This window comes from Grus americana, chromosome 26 (genome assembly GCF_028858705.1).
Source record: "Grus americana isolate bGruAme1 chromosome 26, bGruAme1.mat, whole genome shotgun sequence".
Classification (NCBI taxonomy): domain Eukaryota; kingdom Metazoa; phylum Chordata; class Aves; order Gruiformes; family Gruidae; genus Grus; species Grus americana.
This window is the reverse complement of record NC_072877.1, coordinates 482,737-505,202: the sequence shown is the minus strand read 5'-3', so window position 1 is coordinate 505,202 and position 22,466 is coordinate 482,737. Positions and strand designations below refer to the sequence as shown.

The 22,466-nt window shown below is 40.6% G+C and overlaps 1 protein-coding gene across 3 annotated transcripts in view; it reads left to right on the top strand.

The window, feature by feature from the left end:
• Positions 1–4,092: 4,092 nt before the first annotated feature.
• Positions 4,093–22,466, top strand: part of EBF2 (EBF transcription factor 2) — a 144,245-nt gene continuing 125,871 nt past the window's right edge. For all 3 annotated transcript variants that reach the window (XM_054804673.1, XM_054804674.1, XM_054804672.1), the window contains exons 1-6: positions 4,093–4,652; positions 7,217–7,373; positions 8,325–8,388; positions 8,690–8,745; positions 9,122–9,195; positions 15,684–15,752. In XM_054804673.1, coding sequence (XP_054660648.1) covers positions 4,522–4,652; positions 7,217–7,373; positions 8,325–8,388; positions 8,690–8,745; positions 9,122–9,195; positions 15,684–15,752 — 551 coding nt within the window. In that variant the 5' untranslated portion in view covers positions 4,093–4,521. The remainder of the gene's footprint in view (positions 4,653–7,216; positions 7,374–8,324; positions 8,389–8,689; positions 8,746–9,121; positions 9,196–15,683; positions 15,753–22,466) is intronic.

Below are 22,466 nucleotides of genomic sequence, written 5' to 3'. Positions count from 1 at the left end.
TAAATATAACCAAAAGTACTTAAGTGCTTAAGTCCTTGTTTTGCATTTTCCATGCACAGTTAAGAGCTCGATTTGCTTTCATGATTTAGTTGTGTGCACCTGAACGGCTTCAAATCTCTCATATTGAAAACGTTTTGAGAAGCTTTTTTTCCTTAAGCTACGTACGTTCTTATTTCAGTTAAATCGAGGGTCTTGTAAATCAAGAGTAGACTTGCATCAGTCGGAGCAGACTTCTAATCCAGTTCAGTATGTAGTGCTCTGACTACCCTCCATACACCTCTCATTACACGAGTTCCAAACACAGCTTCTTCCTGTTTCTTGTAGCCACGTTTCTGTTTCAGGGTATCCTGGCAAGTAAATATTTTGTTTATACTTATGGTAGGCTCCTGAAAGTTATTTTCAGGAACTTCTTTGTCAAATACCATTATATTGCCAAAAATGTGATTGATGCGTGCTTGAACGCGAATCACTTGCATTGTGAATGACTTAAAACTTTAAGCTGCTTATAACAGGCACGTTTATGTTTCTGGTACAGGTGTGCCAGAAAATGAAATGTCCAGTGAGATTGTTGGGTAAACAAAGAAAGATTAGTTATCCTTCTCCATTCTGACACTGATAATTTTAACCTATGCTTCGTTCCCGTGAGACACCTGAAGGATACTGAATTCTCACAAATTAATAGGAACAAGAATGAAATGCTTCCTTCCAAGTGTCGTCTTTAGGCATAGTTTAACTTTGTCATTGACGTTTTCTCCTTAAACGTGAGAGGAAAAAATAGTAGTTTTAAGGTTATGCTTTTAAAGGGCTTAAGTTATTATCTTAAATATATATGTTTCTTCCTGCCGGGAATTTCTAAGATGTGTCGAGTCGTGAAAGTTGACTCTGGTGTATAAAACGACGTTGTTAAAAACCTAACAAAGACGAGCATCTCGCTTTACCACGTCAAAATTGCCTCACCTGTCATTTTGACCCGGCATGTGGAAACGAGTGTGGCAGTCGTGGGGGGAATAGCTCTCACCGAACCATTTGCTTTTTTTCTTTTTAGTACGAGGAAGAAAATCCCTTCTAGCGATTCCCGAGAAGGAAAGCCGCGCATCGCGGCGCGTGTGAAAGTTGTGGGGGCGCGGGGCTGCGCACAGACCGGCGCTGCTGCGGGCAGGACCCCGGCCCCGCGGCCGTTCGCCCGGGAGGCGCAGGGGTGGGGGGTGGGGGTGGGGTGTGCGGCCCGACACCCTTCCCCGCCCCGGGGCGGCTCCGCGGCGCGCTCGGTTCGTGCGCGACAGCCGCCCCGCCACTGTTCACCGCTGCTGATTCAGACTCGTTTCCACTCTCGGCGCCGCTTGGCTCTGAGAAACCCTTTCCTCAAGCCTTTGGTGTGCTCTTATTTATGCCTTTAAATCGTAATTAGAACTGGGTGCAAGTACGATATGGAAGAAGCTCTGCTGGAGGCTTCCTTCTCTTTACCGAGGTGTCCTCGTCAGGTCTTGCAGGGTTTTTTCCCAAGCCTACGCGCTCATTGCTCCCGGAGTTACATGATGCCATTTACCTGGCGGTGGAACCGATTCTCTTAGCCGAACCGCAGAAACCTCTAAAGTGCAAATCCAAATTAAGCGGCAGTTGCACTACTATAAATGCTGCTTTTACTCAGCGAATTTACATCAGAAGAGTCTGAAATGGGCTTTTCCTAAACTGTATTTAAACGAAGTGCTTGAAATGAGGAATCTAGATCAGGAGTTTATAATTTCAGAAGTATTTAAGAACTCCTGTCCTTTAAAGATACGCTGCAAAGGAGAGAAACGTAGTTGGGGGGAGAAAATTCTACCCTTGAAAGCGCTTCCAGGAGTCGCTGAGTCGACCGGGCGCGGGGCTGTGCCGCCCGCGGCGGAGCTGCGGCGCAGCGCTTCCCAAGTGTTCACAAAGCGGGTGCGGCGTGGGCAGGGCGCCCCACGGCGAGCAGCCCCCGCTGGGGCAAGAGGGTAAGGCTCCGTTCATTTGTCCCCGAAGTGCAAAATTCTGGTGGCAGCTGTTTGGGGCGAAGGGAGTGCATCTCCTCTGACCTGCGCTGCTGCCCTCTGACCCTCTATGAATCCCGAAAAGCAAGGCTCCCCGGGGGCCACGGCACACGAGCCCCCATTGTTTCTGAAGCTGGCACGGTCCCGCCGTGCGCGCCCGGGCACTTAAGCGACTAGGCTGGAACTGAATAAGCATCTGGGTTGAATCCGACCGGACTCCCTTTAACGCCTTGCAGGGACAGACTCGGCTTTATCACTAGGAGCGAGGGACTTTTGTTATTAGGAAACATTTTCTCCTTATGAATACATCGGCCGAGGTTAGATCAAGTGGGAATTCCGCCCCCTCCCCTTCCGTCCCTGCCCCAGGTTTAAGAATAAATGCAGAAACGGACAGAGTGGCATTGCCAAAAACTATCTTAGTACAAAGAGGGGGATTTATTCGAGGAAATGTACCCACGCCTATTGCGAAAGGGAGAAAAAAAATAATCACTGTAATATGCCTTACCATCGCCTGTATGTTTACAACGTATGTTCTTGTTTTCTCACTTTTTTTTTAAAGTATCTTACCCTATTTGGTTGGACCGTTGTTTGGTTTTGGTTTTTTTTAGATTGAGAAATTGCATCTTAGATACTAAGATCATATCATGAAAGGTCGGCCTCTGCCCTGTAACGCCATCAAACTGTTGTTGCTTTTCTTTAACGTTAAAATAACGCCAGCCTCGCCTTTTGCTAACCTGGCAAAATCACTTACTGCATATTTATCAATTTGGGGAGGTGGGTTAGCACGGTGAATTTCCTTGAACAAAGATGGTGCGAGATGTATTAGTTTATCCAATGCCATGTCTGTCACTTATGTAGACAGAATAATTCGGAGTCCTGGCTTTGCCCTCAATCGTGCTTGAATTAGGGATACGTTTTTATCAAAGTTTTATGGGAAGATTTTAATTTGCGAATTTTTTGGAGAGAACTGTATGAAACTCCATGAAAATAATCTAGCATTTAATAGGTGGCTTTTTGAAATAACAGCTGAACGTGGATGGAAGGAGTTAGGATTTATTCTGAAATGGAGATTATATTTCTATCCCGTTAAAAACAATAATAGAGCAGGTTAAAGAGAGGAGCTGCACATAATGAGTCAAGGAAATCCTTGCGCTGTCCCTTTAACTACCGAACATCTGATTCCCTCATCTGGCAGATGGTCTCTGAGCACAGATTTGCATTCATTGTCTTGAAATCTGTTTTCGTGTTGGTGTTATATAGATTTCAGACGCAGATCTCTACACCGATCAGAATACAAAAGGGCCAGGAGGAAAATATCACCAAGGCAGTGGTTTTAAAAAAAATAAATGCAGACGCAGGTATCGTCCTGGTTCACAGCAGGCTGGGCTGGGGAGAGCTCCAACTTCCTTTAATGGGAAATTTTGCCTACATAGGATGTTGTAAAAAGTTGGAAGGCTAGACCTGACAGCTCGCCTAGAGTGAGAACTTTAGGGTCTTCTGGGTGCGTTGCAGTCTCTCTCACTCGCTCTTGCTCGTGCAGGCGGTCTCTGCATACAAAGCCCCCGCAGGCATTGTGACCGCGACCCAGTTCGTTCCCTCCGAGCACTTTTTTTTTTTTTTTTTTTAAATATCGCGTCTGAAAGCAAACCAGACAACTACCTGTGCGATTGCTTTATTATTATAGTATGGAACAGATTTATAGACATCGCTGCTTTTAGCACAGTTCAGTTGTTATGTGGCAGGACCGTCTGGCGTGGGGCTGACAGGCTATGACATTAAACTAAAAGTCAGCTCGGCCGGGCTGCCGCGGCAGCGGGATTAGCGCGTGGCCGGACGCCGGTCCGTACTTTCTCCCTGCCAGCAGTCGGCCAACTCCAGCTTCGCCGCCCCCCGCCCCGGGGTGACTGGAGCCGGGAGCTGAGGCGAGTGCAGAGCGGCTGCAGCATTGCCCGCTGCCCTCCAATCGAAAGAGGCTATGCAAATGTGACGCCCTTATTTGGAACAGGCTCCGCCCCCTTCCCGGTATGTCTGCTCCCATTGCTGTAACCCATTCATGGTGACCGGTTTGGGAAGGATCGTCTCTTCCCAGGCGTAGTGTATCATCAGGCTCTCTTTAGCTCCATTTCTTCCTTTCTTTTACAATTTATCCCGCTTATTTTTTTTTCCTGGATTAGGCAGCAATCAATCCTTCTCCCTGTGTCTGAGAAACAGGTGATCCTTGTTAACAGCGATCAGTTTCTGGATGCAGTTTCCTCTCCTGCGTTTGAAGGATGATGATACCAGGCAAGACTGAATCAGCGTAACTTTTACTTTGCAAGAGGAAAAACTTTTTTTCCCTATTTGAAGGCATTAAAAACACGTAGCATTTAAAAGCAGAAGAAGTTGGTTTTAAAGCTGAACTTCTCCATTTCCTGGGATTTGTGTGTGTCAATTTCAAAGGGTGCATTTTTTTTTCCTCCTCCCTTATCCCCCAAAAGGAAACTGTTGCTAGTTGGAATAGACTTTTTAAATGTTTGGGATTCAAGATACTTTAGGAAGAGGACCAATTCTGAAAGATAAATCTCTAGGTTCTGAAATGGATTCCGTCAGGTCCTGGGTCAGAAACGTTGGGGTTGTGGATGCAAACGTAGCAGCACAAAGGTAACCGTGACTATTTCTCCCCCACTTCCCTCCCCCGCCTCTTTTTTTTTTTTTTTAAACAAGCCTTTTCTTCACTCCCTGTTGTTGTTTGCATTTGATATTAAATGTATTTTCTCCCTTTCTGTCCCCCTCCTAGTCTCTTCTAGTCAGTGCAAATTCAAGGTAGTACAGCTAGAGCTAGGGAGAAGTGCTCCAAAAATGGAGAGCATCAAGAGTTCTAAAATCCAGTGTGGGGATCGGATGACAGAGAGATCAGATCATTCTTTCTTTTTCTGCAGAAGGGAGGTGTACGTGTGTGGGGTGTATTGGTTGTACCCAGTGATAGAGTACTCCTTCCCGCTTTCTGGGTCAGACAGCCGAATAGGAGTGGACCAAGTCAGAATTAACTTAACTGTAGATTCCCCCCCCCCCCCGCCCATCTTGTTTCACTTAATTCAAGTGGCTCTGCAGCTACTGTAGGCATTGGCGAAACCTTAACCCATGGATTCAAGGCTGCTAGCTGACTAAAACAGGCAATCAGCGAGCAAAGCAAGGTTTCGAGTAAGAAAGGGGAGTTTGCAGAAAGGGAAGAGGTGCCGGCAGTTTGGCAGTGCCGCGGCAGCAGCGTGGAGCCCTGTGGGCGCGCAGGCTGCGCGGAGCCCAAAGCCTGCCGGCTTCTGCTTAGCCCACCTGCAAACCGCATGCCTGCTTGCCTGTAGCACCTTGCGTGTACGAAAGATCTCTGCTGATCTGCAATGCTAGTGAACACACCGAACTGGGGGCTTGTCTGTTTGCGTTTTACTTGTTTGGGCAGGTTATCTTCCCCCCCTTTTATTTTCTCTTCCCAGTCGGCACAGCACTGTTATTCCAGTCTCTTCCCATTAGGGATAAGATGATGAAAAACCCTTTTAGGTAAAATATTTTTTTTTTCCTCCTCGTTCTCTGGATACCTTAGAAAGAAAGAAGAAAGGAGTAGCATTGGGGAAGGCTAAATTGGTCCCGGGAATGTTGGGTTTTATTTAATGTAGAGACAAGGTGAAGGGCATGTAGCAGCAGATGGGACTACAAATGAAACAGGGATGTTATAGAAATAAGTGCATCTATGCCCCCACCCACGGCCTGATCTGTGAGCAAGGTTTTTCAAGCACTATGGGAGGAGTTATCAGAGTTTTATGAATGTCGATAGACGGTTTAATAAATACTATTGGGGGGGGGGGGAAGAGGTTTATTCATGGGCAAACTGAAAGTAAAAGGAAATGGCTCCTAAGAAACCTGTAATTCGCGGGAGACGTGGAGATGCAGTCGCATGGTGCTGGGTGGTGGCACCGCCGGGTTTTTTTTTTTTTTTCAGAGATGCATAACAAACCAAGAAATCCGAGTTCTTACATGCAGAATGAGAGGAAGTTCCAAACTAGGTGCAGTTGTGGCGGATGTGGTGAGTTCACACTGTACCTATTTGGCAATGAAAAACACAGGGAAACATCTGTAGTTCTCCAAAAGACTCAAATACTTTGGCCAATGCACTGGAGTTATTTTGGGGACTGAAAACCGAAGCTGGTTTGACTCCTAACTTGTCTGGCAGATAGACTTAATCTATTAAATACTACGGAGGTGCTCATGTGCACCTATTTTCTCTGCAGTAGATAGCAATCGGCATTAAGGAGAGAGAACTACAACTAACTTCATTAAGAAATGTAGCTGCAGTTAGGGATATTGTGGATAGGCAAAAGCGTTTGAATTGCTCCAAGCCGGGAAGTGTGTTGGAAATGTCACTGCATTTTCTGCAGTCACAGACAAGATCTGGGCAAGGGCTAATTAACTTGAGTCTAAATTCTTTCAATTTAAATCAGAAATTGAAGATGCAGGCATCGGTTCAAATAGATCAGTGACTAAAGACTACATTGACAAACTTCGCTGCTGAGGAAAGTGAATGCTCTGCTAGAAACTAGTTATCTTTTACCTAAAATGTAGATGCCCTCAAGTTGACAGTCTGCTTGTAGAAAATGTTTTAAGGTCGTTTGTCTTCCTGTACAGGAAGAGTGAGCGATGCTGGGATGTACAGATAGCACTTCCAGACTCTCTGATATATTGCATCTACTTCCCACTCTGCACGTTGCATTCCAGAAATGAGTGTGACAGGCAAGAAGAAAAATAGAGGAGGAAGTAAAACGCTTAGTGCATTTAGCAATAACCGATCTCTTAACGTTCAGGGTCTGTAAATTATTCTTGCCCTCAGAGCATAACTATGAAGATAGCAGGGCAAAGCTGAAACGAGCGTTACAATGACAGCTTCAAACTTCGGCATCGCCCCTGCCCCCGGCCCGGCCCCGTGTTCGGCCGCAGCCGCTTCCAGCCCTCCCTGCCGTCCCGCCTTGAGAGCGGAGCCGCTGTGCGTGCCCGCAGGGGAAAGGCGACGACAAGTGACTCTTCGTAACCTCGTGTGGCACCCGCACAAGGTGGATGATTCCCGGCTTTTCTCTGAATGTGTTCTGCCTTTTCCGTTGTTGTTTTGCCGTTACTACTGCACAACCTGGTAATGTCTTTGTCTCTCCCCCCACACCCTATCCCGTATGTTTCCTCCACAGCGGAGTAGCTTTGTCCAGAGCTCACTTTGAAAAGCAGCCACCTTCCAACTTGAGGAAATCCAATTTCTTTCACTTTGTTCTGGCTCTCTACGACAGACAGGGGCAGCCCGTGGAAATAGAGAGGACAGCTTTTGTGGACTTTGTAGAAAATGATAAAGTAAGGCTTGTTATCTTTCTTCTTCCTCTTTTCCTCTCCAAATTTGATCTTTTCCCCTGTTGAGCTGCTAACTTTTAATACCTGTTGTCCCTAACAAAATACAACCAGCTCTTGGTCAAGGGTTCAGGTGCTTTGGTAGAGCTGTTGCCCTCTGCGTGCTGCTGTAGTTAAAAAGGCTTGCAAGCCTCTGCTGTATTGGGAATACAATGGGAATTTCATACACCCACTAAAAAATAGAATGAAAAAAATTCAGGGGGGACAAATACTTTTTTTTTTTTTGTGGTACCTACCAGATCTGCCAAGTTTTATTAGTACCCTATAATACGTCATATTATCTGTTGAGCTTCATTATATGTATTTCTTAAGACTCCAAAGTCACTGGCAGGATTTGAAAAGTATTTGCATTTAAATCTATGAGTTCACATTGTTTTTACAATTATTTTCTTAGTCATGGACAAGGTTTTTAAATTATGAAGGATGCTCATAAAAAATTATCTTCTAGGAAATTACACTAAAAAACCATGTAAGAAACATCCCTGTAACACAACCTTTAGGTAATATCAATAAAGACTCAAAATAACACTATTGCAAAATAATGAACACATTACAAACAAAACCCACTGAGCTTTCCCACTATAAATCTGCTTTATATTAACTGACTTGAAGTGTACAAATTCATCTCAATGTATTGCCTTGAAAACACTGAGAGCATAATAGCAAACGAGAGTAAAAAAGTTCTTGAACTCCTACAGGAAAAGATGTCAGCAGTATTTTGTAGTTTGTCCTGGGTCATTCGGAAGGTTAATATACCCCAATCAGTGGATTCACCTCTCAGAATTTTAATGAACTTTGTTGTCGCTTCCATCATGATTATCAGCTTTTGCATTTTAAATGTGCCAAGTGTAAGTTCTGGAAGATTTTTTTTTTTTTTTTTTAAATTCTCTCTTTCAGGAGCAAGGCAATGAAAAGACGAACAACGGCACGCATTACAAACTCCAGCTCCTTTATAGCAATGGTGAGTCCCCTTTCCAGTCACCTTCTGTAGGTTGTACAGCGAGGCAAGGTTTGTAGGTGCTGTTGCTGTGATTTCTAAAATACACAGAAATTCCCCTGCATGATGCCTCTTTAGTGTAGGGATTGGCTCTGAAAGTTATCTGGTGTGGAAGGGCTTGGGAAACACACGAGAGGGAACAAAACTAAATGGTCTTTCTGAGGGTGTTTGGTAAGGCACTAGATGAAACTAAATGTTTTTGTTCTGATGTTCAGGGAAAGATGCATGTAACAGCATTATTTATTACTCTTCTCTCTCACTCTAGGTGTCAGGACCGAACAGGATCTGTATGTTAGACTCATCGATTCAGTCACTAAGCAGGTGAGCATAGCTAATATGTGCCATGCTATCCTGTCCTGCCTCATCCTTCCTTTTTTCTTAACATTGCCCTGCATGTTTTTTCTTCTCTGGTTCATTTTTGTCTCTTGTTCATTTGTATTGCAGGCCTTATTTTTGAGGGCAATTGAAAATGTTCTTAAGTCTCTTTTTTCCCCTCTATGGATTATAGGTTTTTATCCACTTTTTATCAATGTTTATGTATAAGCTGCTTTCCCTGCTCATAAAGGCTTTGGGGAAAGGTACTTATTTGCAAGCAATGGTGAGCAATGGTAAAAAGCCTTCACCTCAGATCTGAATATTATGACAAATGAGTAACCCTCTGATGCTACTGGCTTACCCCTTTTGTTAATTTTTGTAGCCCATAACTTACGAAGGACAGAACAAGAATCCCGAAATGTGCAGAGTTTTGCTTACCCATGAAGTCATGTGCAGGTAAGATGACTTTATTAATGACCTATCATTTGTTAAGTTTGTTTCCATAGATGCCAAAATGGCCTTTCTGATGAAGTTGTAGGTAGGAAGAGTTTGATTTTTTTGTTTGTTTTTTTGTTTTGTCGTTGAGTCAGAGAGATTCTTCGTGTAGGAAGACTTTCTTTTTACATGTGGATAATATTTGATTTGGGTTCGATACAGATATTTTGGGGTTTTTGGTTGTGTGGTGTTTTTTATTTTTTACTGCAAGAGATTTAGCAACCCCAAGTCCCCAGTCTGAGCTGCGCTATTTTTGTTTAAACTAGGCCTTTGTATGTGTTGTTTAAATCGAGACTTTTCATATGCTTATTTCTTACAAAATTCCTGTTCACCTTTTGAGGATGAGCAGTTTGACATACAGATTTTTACCTGGAAACTAAAAGGCATTCTTCACATAATTTTCTCTGGTAAAATATTTTAATTTTCTTAATTATCATAATTAATGTTCTTTAATTTTGCTTAGTTCTACCCCAAGCAAAAAAGAACCCTCTCAAACCAAAACATAAATCCTTCTTTTCCATACCATGTAAGCAATATTTAAGGGACTTCCACCTTTTAATTAAAAAACATGCTATTTTTAGCATGTAAAGTTATAAATTAGAGAGTTAAATGAGTTAAGGATGTTTTTAATAACATTCGTATAAGTCTGAAGTTACATGTACCTTATGTATGTACATCGTGCTTCCATGGTAACTTATTACTTTCCCCGTTCTCATATAATTAAATTTTTTTCAATACATATAACAATGCAAACAGTCAATGTTCTTATATTAAAATGTGCTAAATTGTGCATAGAATGTTCTTTCATAAAATGAAAGGCAAAACCAGTCTTGACCTTTATTAAACACAGTTTGATTTATTGTATTAATGGGAGGGGGTTAAGCTGTTGGACTGAATGTTGCTTCTTTTAATGTTGCAGTTTGCTACTTGATTTTTCTTTCTTTTTTTTTAAGTAGCCTTTTAAGTTAACATAGTAGTAAGAGCAGCTTATTTGGACAGACTTCTTGTCAAGGGAAATTCTCAGTTTCAGTACTTAGCAATTATGTCAACTATTCCATTACATCTACTTGATTCTTATTACGTGTAAAAAGTATAGTGTTTATCTGTTGTGCTTTGCTCTCATTAACTAAGAAAATGAGCATTGTTACTTTTGACGAACATTCACATATGTATGCACAAACACAGTGTATATCATGTGTAAGAGATGCATACGGTGTGCTTTACAAGGACCTGTAGATGTAGTAGCAAAGACCAAAGGTATATATGTTACTTTCTGGCACATCTAGAATTTACATACATATTTAAATATATTTACTATCTGTATTGTTGAAAGTCTTCGCTATAACTAGGCGAGCATACCGAACTGCTGTGCAGTTGGGTCCTGGTTTGTGATAACAAAATAACAGCATACTTCATCCTTCTCCACTCTTCTTGTATGGAGTGTAGTATTTTAGAAGTTAAAATATTTCAGCAAACACCAGCACCTTCCCATCCAAATGTACTTGTTTAAAATAAAATTAATTTGGCTTTTTCCCCCGTTTCCTCCCCATGCCTTTATAGTATCAAACACACTATTCAGCTTTTATATACCTGGCCTCCACTGATGCCTATAAACACATTCCGTGTTTGATTTCTAAACTGTAAGCCTTTATTCCGATTATACAGAACTCCCCTGCTTGATAGCTTAGCCAAGGAAAAATTACAACTCGGGGACATCCTTTCCATGTAAACCACAGATTAGTGAATGAAATCAAAAACACTCTATAACCCAATGAAGACATTTGATTTTAAATGTCGTGTTTTCCTAAAGTATCTCTGAACAGGATGCTGCGTATTCTGAAAAGGCATTACACATATCACTTTGAATAATGCCAAGGGAATGGATCCAACTCTAGTTAAACTTGACATTTTATTTTATTTCTTTTAAGTACAATAATCAAATCTTCCTCATTGTGTGCTGCTTAAGTGGCAGCATCAATTTTTAAAGCCCCTAGTTTAGTTTTCATTAGTAACAGTATATAAAAATTTAATGCATTGTACCCATTCTGCTGTCCAAATTGATGCCTACTGTTTTTAAAAAGAAGGGTCTGCCTGTCTCTCTGCTCCTCTTCTTCCAATCCTCGCTCATTGAAGGTAGGCTTTTCTGGGGTATTTTTTGTGTGTAATCATACACGCAGATATTCTTGGTGTGTAGAGACAAATGCATCCAAAACTCCGCATCTTCCACTCAGACAGTGACAGATGCATGCTTAGCAGGAAAGTTGTATAAATATTGATACGGCTACAACAATCTGTCATACCAATTGAAAGTTAAACTCTCAACTCTCAATAATTAGTGCTTTCAGTGAGAGGTTCTATTTATTTATTTGCAGATCTGAAATTTTTCATTTGGGTTATTATGGCCTAATGGGAACTGTTCCTATTAGGTGGGTCTATCTTAAATACACAGTCTTTCCCCCCAGTGGTTGGAAATCAAGGTAAACAGTCTCCTCTCCTGGAATAACTTTTTTTCTCTTCTTTTTCTTCCAATTATCGACTAAGAGGAAACTAGTTGTTATGCTGCTGCCAGCAACCCTCTATGCCCTCAATGCTCAGAGGGTTAAAAGGTATTATAATTTGAACAGAAGTAGTCTCAGGGCCTACAGCTGGCTAATAACAGAGTTGTATTGAGTGCAAGCAAGCCCCACAGCTGTGACTTTCGCCACAAGGCTCAGACTAGACAGGAGCTCTAATCAGCTGGGCCAGGCGGCCACTGGGGCCTGTGTCTTTATCGGCCAGATGGTGTGAATTTAGACACTTTTGTTATGCAATTGCAGGGAGGAGTTGGGGAGAAGAAAACAAAACAAAGGCCACCATGCTGTGAGCTTATTTGAGTTTGAAATTAGAGACAGATTTTTTTTTTTTTTTCCTTGGTGGGGAGGGTGAGGGGAGGGAAGTTGAGGGCTGAATTTTAAAACCATTTTAGTCAAGTGCGAGGAGGGAAAGGATGCAAGTTTGCCTTTGACATAAGCCTTCAGAAGTATTCAGTTCATAGATCTGGTGGTGTCTGTAGCAGCTTTTTGGTTTCTGCGTTTGTCCTTAGTTTTTTTCAGGACTGTTCATCATATAAACCATTATTTTCCCATGTAGACCTAGTTAGAAGGGAAAGTATAATACGAAAAGGTGTAGAAAATAGAAGTCTTGATATTCTTATTTTAAGCAAATGAGCATCTCTAAAGGTTTGTTCCTAGTACAACATTGTAGTGGAAATGTAAATACTGGTGAAGTCATGCCAATAATTTGCTTTAAGAGACTATTGTAGGCTTGATCCCGGACCACCAGAGTTTGGTATTTTTGCCATTGCCTTAAATCGGAACACGTCAATTCTGTTACAGACAGCAATTGTAAAACAAACCCAGTGGAAATGTCAGTGCTTGGATACTGTGATGAAATACTTGGAAACAGGGATTTAAAGATTTCAGAGGTACTTTAGCTAAAATGCTGTGCTGAAACGTCCTTAATCTTTAAAAGCACTTTGATTTACGTGTGAACTAGTCATTCACTGGAAGTGAGTGACTGTGTTACCTAATCAAGACATTTTTTTCATATATGTTTGGGCTCAAAAAGTATTATGGTGAAAGGGGGGAAAAAATCTAGCGCACTAACAAAAATCTGTTACCTGAGTGTGATAAGAATATAGATATTTGTAAAATATTTTCAGAACTTTAGCTGTAAGCCACAGTTTTGGACAGAAAAATTTCACATTTTACAAATGTAAAGTTCCTAACTGTGATAATTGTGCAAACTAAAACAAAACAAAATGCACTTGTTTCAGAACCCAGCCACATTGTATTCCAATCTCGCATAATTCATTCTAAAACATTTACTATGCCAAGAAATGGCAACCTCTCTGGGAAGAGTATTGAAGCTGATGAGATGCAGTTAGAGGTACTGCTAGTGCTAATATATTCTGCTTGAACATTACCGTGGTGTAGTGCAATCAGAAATATTTTTGATGACCATCCGCATAAGTTACACAACTAAAGGATATCTCATTTAGTATTACTGCAAAGAGAGGAAATGACTGCTGTTTCAGCTAGATGTAAAAAAAAAACAAAAACAACAAAACACTACAAAAATATTTAAAAAATTTATTTCCTTTTGCTGTTTTATTATAGTGGCATGTAAACTACCAGGGCATTTATTCCTGGTGTTATTTCCACTGCAGTTATATTGGACGTGTCAGAAGTACATGCCAAACTTATATTCTTCCGAGTGAAGGTTTTCTGCTTTTTTGGGGATTTATTTATTTTCTTTAGAAAATATCTCACATCTTGGCTTTTAGTACAAAAATATGCAATTCTTTATAAACAGTCATTAGGCAGTGAAATGCATAAAAGATGCACTTAAAACAAAGTTGGGAGAAGGAAGGAGTAGAGATATTCTTAGCTATTGTGAATTACCATAGCTTCAGTGAAGTCGATGGAGCTATGACAATTTACAGCAGCTAGAGGGTCTGCCCCAGGGATTTTTAAATATTTAGTGTATCCTTTTATTTTAAAAGGAATAGCATCGATGAATAAGTGCGGGTTTGAGGCAAAGGGAATGTAGAAATGTTGAAACAGTTAGAGCTGCTATTCAAATAGATCTGCTAGTTGTATCTCATCTTGCTGGGCAATTTCAGTTTGCAAACGGGAAGTTCCTGGCACACACTGTAACTTAAGGAGAAAATACATGCATTTGAAATTTTTCACATTTGAAAGAGGTTTTTTCTCTAATTGTTTATTTTAGGTATTTATAATTTAATTTTAGGCATTCCAGGAAAAAAAGCTACTCTTATTTTGTACTGCCTTCAGTGAAATCAAGCTTTTTTTTTTTTTTTTTTTTTTTTTTTTTAAAATTCCTCTGCTTGGAATTGCTCTCCAGTTGGAAAACTGTGGGATTCAGACTAACTTGAGAATTTCGCAAATGTATTCAGCACCTATTATATCACTGTACGAAACCCGAAACAATTTCTTGATTCCATACATGTAAATTTGAACAATCTCAGCAGAATGTGAAAAACATATTTTGGAAAGGCATTTGTGTAACTTAAGGCAGAATCTGATCTGGTGACTTATGAGACATATGGGACTTCTGATACAGTCTACTTAATGCCTCCATCTTCCCCCTCCCATGTTACGTTTGGTTGGAACAAACTATCTGAGCATCAAGACAGCTTAAATCTTCTAACAGACTTCTTTGTTGCTACAGATTTTTAAAATTGAGAATTTCAGAGCAAGGACTGTTTTAAAAATCTCTTAAAATTTTGGTACTCAGCTGCTGTATATGCAAGGACCATCCCCCGTGTCAATAAGTATATCAATGGAAATCAAATAATGACCTATCTGGATTTTTTTTTCTTGTTTGTTTGGTTTCTATTATTATTATTAAAAATGGGAAAAGGAAATGCAGTGGTTCTGTTTTTCTTTCCTAAAGAAAGTTTAATTCACTGGGAGTGTAGAACATCAAATAGTTCCTGACCGTAGGCTGTATTCTTCTGTATCATCTCCCAATGTATCTGTGTATATACGTACACATTCATGCATGTGTACACACATGCAGTTGTCTTTGCGTATGTGTGCATGCATGCATGCATAGATGTGGACATAACGCTGATATCATTCTGCAATACATACCTTACTGCACGCTCCTCAGTGCAACAGTATTATCTTGCATTTTCTCACCGAGTCAGATAAATATATTTATTTTGTGTTGTAAGCTCATCAGAGAGTTCTAATTTCTATACAATTGTGCTGGCAGCCACACAGTATAAAGTGTATATAAATGCAAGCTTAATCTTAAGGGTTTATCATCACTGAAACAATTGCAAAGGGGTTTACAGATGAAATGCCAACCTGAAAAATATCTCTTTGGATCCTTAGAAAGATTAAAGTATGTTCAGTTTCTGTTTTTTCATTGGTGCTACTATCGTGTTGAAGTTTTCTGTGGATGTATGAAACTTAGGGGTTACTAGATATTTAATAATCAACAAATCAGTTATTAGAATATAAGAAATCATTAGGTTGCTTATAATCAGTTCTGACACCTTCTTTTGGTGGACTTTTAACCATACATAACACATGATACTCATGCCTGTAATGTCATTATGACATCTGTTAATCATTTATTAAGCCTTTATAAATAGCGCCTCACTCTAAAATGTGACCATATTGCTGTTCATTTTTTGGCTGGGAGTTTCAAAAAAGACTATGGGGAGCCAAGTGCCAAACTCCACTTGGAATCAACCAGGACTTGCCACCCAATTCTCTTGGTTCTTCTCCCTTCTGGACAGCCTAGCCAGAATTTTCTCAGTCACTCTTCTAGGCATATATTGAGTCCTGAAGGTTTACAGACAAGACTTTTAGCTGGTTGCTTTGCTATCAGCTGTCACGGTAATTCTTTAATTTTGGTTTTCTTCCTCTTTCTAGTCGGTGCTGTGAGAAGAAAAGTTGCGGTAACAGAAACGAGACGCCATCTGACCCTGTGATCATTGACAGGTAGGAAATGAATCTTCCCACAAAAGCAACCCCGAATCGTTTGTGCTTTGAGGTGGCTCAGGGTCTTTCTTGATAGTTCTGTGCCATACTGGGATGTCTGCGCTTCATGATTCTTTACAAAAAAGCCAGCCTAATAGTTGGTTAGCTTTAGTCCATCTGGGCTTACCTTGACAAAATTGATGATGTTTATTTTTTAAAATTAAGTTCTCTGTGTATCATTTTCATTGTGACCAAATATTCCATGTATGCATCTGGAACATTTTCTATTCACCGGGGATATGATCCAACTGGATTACTGAGACAGATAAAGATTTGAGCAACCTGGCAGCTTCAGTAATATTCTTGAACAAAATAACAATAGTTTTGTAGAAATGTGGAGAGCAAGGAAGGGGTAAGGGCAGAAATGCAACGTATCAGGCAGGATTAAAACTGCTGGTTTGGGGATTGTGAGCAATTTTATGTAGAACAGCAGCTTCATGTATTACTTGGTTCCAGATCCAGGTCTAGGTTCTGCTTGCCAGTTTCTGGGTAAATTACATAAATAGGGGAGAGCAGTAGTTTGTTAAATCATGAACTGGCACATTAAAAATTGTGTTTGTGGAGGCTTAGAAAACTAGCCTGTGGAACTGACTGACTCAAAGTGTCATTTGAGATCTGGCGTTCAGCAAGGTTCAAAAAGGGAAAATAATACACAGAGCTGTTTCAAAAGTACACAACCAAGAGCTCTAGAGGGAGAGCAGTAAATAAGGAAAAGTCAAGAAGAACCCTTCCCCCCCCCCCCCCCATTATTCTATAGTCAGTTTCTTTACCCTGAAGCAGCTGGTACAAAGGGCCAGTGGAGAGCTGGTGCTGAAGTGGATTGATTGTGGATTCAGTTTTTATGTCTGTATGTGTCTGGCATGTTCTATCTACGTTTTAATAAGCATTATTTGTCACAGAATTGTGAATTTGTTTTGACATTCAGAATGGTCAAGCTGGTTTGAATAAAGATCTACAATTATTTCCGTCATTTTTTTCATCACAGAGTTAATCTAAATAATTTTGGAACTTTGATGGGGTTCTTTCACTCCCTTTACCTCACGGTTTTCCCTTTTAATTTCGTACTTAAAAGTTGTGGTTGTGGCCAAAGTTGGAAATTCCAGCAAACTGGGTTGTTTGTGTGGCGGGCAGTTTCCTGACTAGAAGCAAAGTCCTAGATATGCCATCTTGACCTTTTCTATGAAATTTCTAGCTTATTTTTGGCTGTGTTGATGTTTGGTATGAGTTTGCATTTGGGAACTTTCCAATCTGAAGTCTGAATTTTCTGAAACTTGTCTTACTGCTGGAGAAGCAGCATGACGTAAGGCAGTATATGAGCCTGTGAGTTAAGACAATGAAGGGGGTAGTTCCTACCACTAACTGAATTTGTCATCTTGAGCAAGCTGTTCATTCTCATGCAAAATGAAGATTCTGATGGTTTCAGTGGGGATCCGAGATCTGTTGATGTAAAATGCAATGGAATTAAAAATATTAGAAAGAACAGGGTTGTTTTTTTTTAACAACTGTGTGTAAAATGTGCATCACAAGTCATCTGTGTGGTCAATGAGTCCTAAGCTTTCCTGACTTGCTCTAAGCCTAGAACTTTTATTTCTAATTCCCCTGCTAACACCAGTGGGCATTCTGCACGTAGGCATTCTGTTTGCATGGAAGCATCCTCTAGGTTCAGTCTGGCAATTTCTTGTTGAGTGTCAGTTCTTCCCTTTCATTCTGTGTGTGTATGTCTCAAAATTGCAAGTGAAATCTGGAGTTCAGTAGAGGCAGTAATAAGGTAGATGAGAGAAATAAGGGATAGAGCCCACTAAAGCTGTTTCACTTGGTTTTAAAGGCAGTCACTAAATCAGATTTAGGCCACAGAGGAAAAGCATTATTACAAATCTGCACTGCCGTCTGGAGGTGGCATGGTTTAGTGAACAATGTGGTGAATAGTAGCTAAACTCAAAGCTAAATCTTTTTCTTGTTCTACCACTAATCAGTACTGCAGCATCTAGCAAATGAGTCCCTCTTCTGTACAGTTATTTCTATTCAACCACTTTATCCAGTTAAACAAGGTTTGAAGAGTGAGGAGTAATCCTGTGTACTACATCTTAATCAACACATGTAATGCAAATATAATAACAAAGTTATGCTGTACATGTCTATGCACAGAGGAATTCATTGTCTAGTCTGTCATCCTCCAGACATTTTCACAGCAGTAAGTACAACTACTTAGGAGTTTAACTGCACAGTCCACTCTCCCAGGCTACATTCAATGGGACTAATCTTTCTGTCTTTCAGACAAGCAGTAAACTCTGTTGGGGAGTCATGTGTGTTCTGAAGTAGCTTGAGAATCTCGGGTGCAGTGTTATTATTTTTTAGGGGGTCTTTATATGGCTTCTTTAGAAGAAAACATCTATGCTTAAGAACTTGATAGCAGGTGGAATGTAATTTCTGAAACGTAGCTTGCAACCATCTGCAATCATGCAGGCTGATAAATATGGTAAGATTTTCAGTTTGGTGTTGCCTTTGTGGTGGGTTTTTTCTTCGTTTAAAATGAACTACAGGTTTTCTTTAAAAACAAATAATAATTGGAAGGTGGATGTTTTTCCCACTGTTTGGAATGATAGGCAAATGTAAAAAATTGTCATGTAACACTGCAGCTGTTACATTCTAGCATGTTTCTAGAGAAGTGGGGAAAAAAAAAGTAGAATGGAGAAGGAAGGGATTACAAAAATACATTTGTTATGCAGAGCCATGTCTAAGCAGTGTGTTCAAAGTGAAACAGGACTAGAGCTTTCCATTTAGAGTAGAAGGACAACAGAGGCCAGAGAAGAACTTGGTTGTCTGAAGGTCCCAGGTTCTCCCTTTGAGCCTAGTTTAATTAATATGCATTGCTCCTGCTGCAAGAGTGTGTGAGAAAATTGTGGCTGGCGCTCAGGAGGTGCCATCTGCATTGTAATTCTAGCTCTGGCTGTGGATCTACATGGTTAAAACATGGTTTGATTGTAAGGCACAGAAGAGACCAATATCTTCAAAGCTATATTAGGTGGCTATCATAAAGTGTGAGAGCAGAGATGGAACTCAGTTTTAGGTTGAGATGTGTACAGCTTAGGTCTAGCAAGTTCTGCGTTTGATTTGCAACTCCCACAAAGGCAGTGGCCTACTCAAACGCAAAGGATTCGGGAGGGCACCATGTTACTAATCTCTAAGCTGCTTTACTCTACAAGCAGCCCATGTGCAGCAAGCAGATTCTCTAAAGCCCTCTACCTTGTAACTCCTTTGCTGTTGAGAATTCAAGATGAAGCAAGCTCTCTATGGTACTCAGAGGTATACTCCTATCACAAGTGGGCACAAGTTAAAGTAACTACTTTGGGTACCTCTAAGGTTGATGAAGAAGCAAGAAGAGGCATTTCTACTGGGTAGAGATATACACTGATGTCTGTGCCACTGCAACTTTATTCTTTATTGTTTTTCTTTTTTGCCTGAGCTAAGAGACTGCATCTGGTATGCCTGTCTGTGCTATGATTGCACACTTCTGACCATGCTATAGATGCATCCTACAAACCTCATGAGATTAATGAAGCATTCAAATTGGTTGAGGTTATAACCTGCCAGCCAATGTTACACTGAACTAAACACGCACCAAACTTAGCTGAGTTCAGGGACTACATTATAAGTTGCTGCAAATGAACATAACTCCATCAGCAGTACAGTGTTTCCCCCTTTATTGGTCTCTCTCCTCACTTCTTTGCTTTTTATGCTTCCAGAGACTGATGCTTAGACTATTGTGTTGGCTTACCTGTTTACTGCTGTTTACTGCACAATTCATTGGTGTTTGCCAATTCATGGAAACTTTCATTCCTGTTTAAAAAGGAAGAAACAGTTCAGTGGGAAAAAAATGTCAGCCATGTTGCTGTTGTTGGGTTTTTTCTTCTCCTTGAACGAATTCCAAAAGTTATTATGCTGAATAAAACATTTCTGCTGTGACCTTTGCTCTGGGGACTAGATTTAGATCCTAAGGACCTTGCAGTTATTTTTCCATTCACTCTTGGAAACTAGCACTTTTCTACATGAAAAGGAGCTTCACTGAAATTTACTGTGTACCTTCTCCCCTGACAAAGATCTGTAGGATACGTTAGAGCATTTAAGTTCCTGCACCATTCTGAGTTAGAATTCCAGTGTAACTCGGATCAGAATCTGACCTAGAATGCTGCCTGTGTTTTAACAGCAACAATACAGCTCAAATCCTGCAATGCTGCTATTGCAGGTGTCAAAGAGCAGAAATGGACATAACTCCACTGGAGCATAGGACTGATAGGACCACCTGAACAGAGACAGGAGGTTACATGACAGATGTTTACTCCAGAAGCACTTGCAAAATATGCACTCCAAGTTTTTTAGGTAACACAAGCCACGGTCACTTCTCAAAATGTTAAAGCAAGCTTTAACCTTGCATACAAGATCAGAATTCATCAAAGCTAAATTGGTTCTAGTGTGTTCCCATAGTGGATCATAGCACTGGTGGATTCCCAGGGATCTTAATTTCTTATTTATCCTGTCTTCCTGCTTAGTTTTTGAAGTTAGTACCTGTGGAATTGGTAGGTTTATGAGACTTCAGAAATGTAAATGGTTTTGTTTCTGTTTCTCATGGCCGAAATGGTGGTTCTTGAGGTTCCTTGTAGTTCCTGGAAATTAGAGTGTGAACTTTGCATACTGACATTTCCTTCTTTGTAGAATTTGTAGACAGGGGTATGAAGTGGATGGGTTGGGGTGGCCTTCAGACAGAAGGGTGGAAGTTTGTTCTTTTGCAGATGATACTTCCCAAATGAAAGCTGTATTTTGTTGCACCTATATTATAATTACTTAGTTTGCTACCTTCCCCACCCTAGTTATGCAAATAAAAAGAATCTTGAATTAAGAGGTTGTGGATACTGCAAATGAATTCAATTCCTCATTTTACTGCAGGTTTTCTCTCTCATTTTAGGTGAGTTGTATAGTTTTGGATATAAATTCCCCATTCATCATGTGGAAATGATATCTCTTTTTTTACATTTTCTTATTCTTCATGTTTCTTGAAGGTTTATGCTCTTTAGAGTGGGTTATTTTGTACACTTGTTATTCTTAGTGCTTTACCTATTTTACTAAAGTTGTGATCTAATTGAAGCCTCCAGGGTACTGGGGAGAACTGGGTGACTTTTTCAGTTGAACAACTTATTTGCTTATTTTTTTCTTCTTCTAAGAAGAGATAAATAGTCAAAATAAATTACTATGTAATTCAAATGAAACATCTTAATTTAATTAACCAATGCAATGCAACTGGGATGGGACAGACTTTTTTGTTATTATAGGGGAAATTACTTGGAACACCACTGCAAAACGTGAGCATGAGCTCTGCGCTGTGTGTAGCTAGCTGTCTTTATGGTTGTACTGTGTGGAGGCTCTTGTCTCCTCTGCTGTCTTTGAGCTGATGGAATGAGGTAACTTAGCTCAGATGCTTTAAGAATCTGAGATCCTGGGTTCAATTCCTCCTACTGTTATCCTAAACTCTTCCTAATTGTCCTGTAAAGAATCTAATGTGTTTTGCTACCGCCTTTTATTTATTGCAATTGTTACTGGGGCAGTGGCTGTAGTGATGGATGGGATTTGAATGAACTGCTGGGTTGTGTGGAATATTACCTTGGGTTGAGACATGTGCTAACCAGTGGGTGGAGGCATGGCGCCAGGTCTGCAGCTGGGTCAGCAGTGCTGCATTGACTTGCACCAGCTGAGCACTTGGCACAGTGGTTTCACTAGATGGTGAACTGCAATATTGGTCAGCTGACACGTGCTGTAAACATTTAGGCTTTTATTATTATTAAAAAAAACCCCAAACAACAACCCAAAGCATGAACACAGCTGGCACCTTGTTAGTATCTCTATAAAGAAGCAGAAGAGACTGGATTACATTCTTGTGCCATAGGGGTCCATCCCTTCAATGCAGAAATGGGGTGGCACAGATAGAGATTTTCTTCCCTGCTGATACTCGTGCCCTACCTGCTGTATAGATAAACAGAGGACCAAACTCTCCCAGGCTGTACGGCACATTTCACAAGTACTAAAACTCACTTTAGGAAGGACAGCTGTTGCCAGGCTTAAACATTGTGACTGTGCCCCTATAGTGTCCATGCTGTGTGTTAAAAGTGCTCCGTGTGAGATGTCCGTATTAATAGGACTGGGTTTTGTGTCTTCTTGTGTTCTCCCCCCACTTCCCTCTCCCTAAAAAAGGCAAAAGAGTATATAGGTTAGCTTTCATGTCGAAGAATCTGGCTTGAAATAAGTGCAGACTTCTGGCTGTCCTGGTTTTTGTTTTGTTTTTCTCTTAAAGTCCTTTTTAGATGGCTGAGATTATCCCTTCCATCTCCCTTTCACAGTGATCCCAAAAAACACTGGGTAACACAAGGATACTTCCTAATGCTTAAAGGCAGAACACCATGAATGGAGAGGCCTGGATCAAATTCTCACTGATGCTGAGTTGCCCTGTCACTTTAGACAAGTCACATAACTCTATGCCTCAGTTTCCCCCTTAATGCAAAATGTTAGCAATAACCTAGCTGTGGAAAGTGATTTCAGATCCTTGGAGAGGAGTTTTAGTTTTATTTTTCATATTTCTACTGCAAGGACGATTTCATCTACCTGGCGGAGTTGGATTGTTCTTGTTCT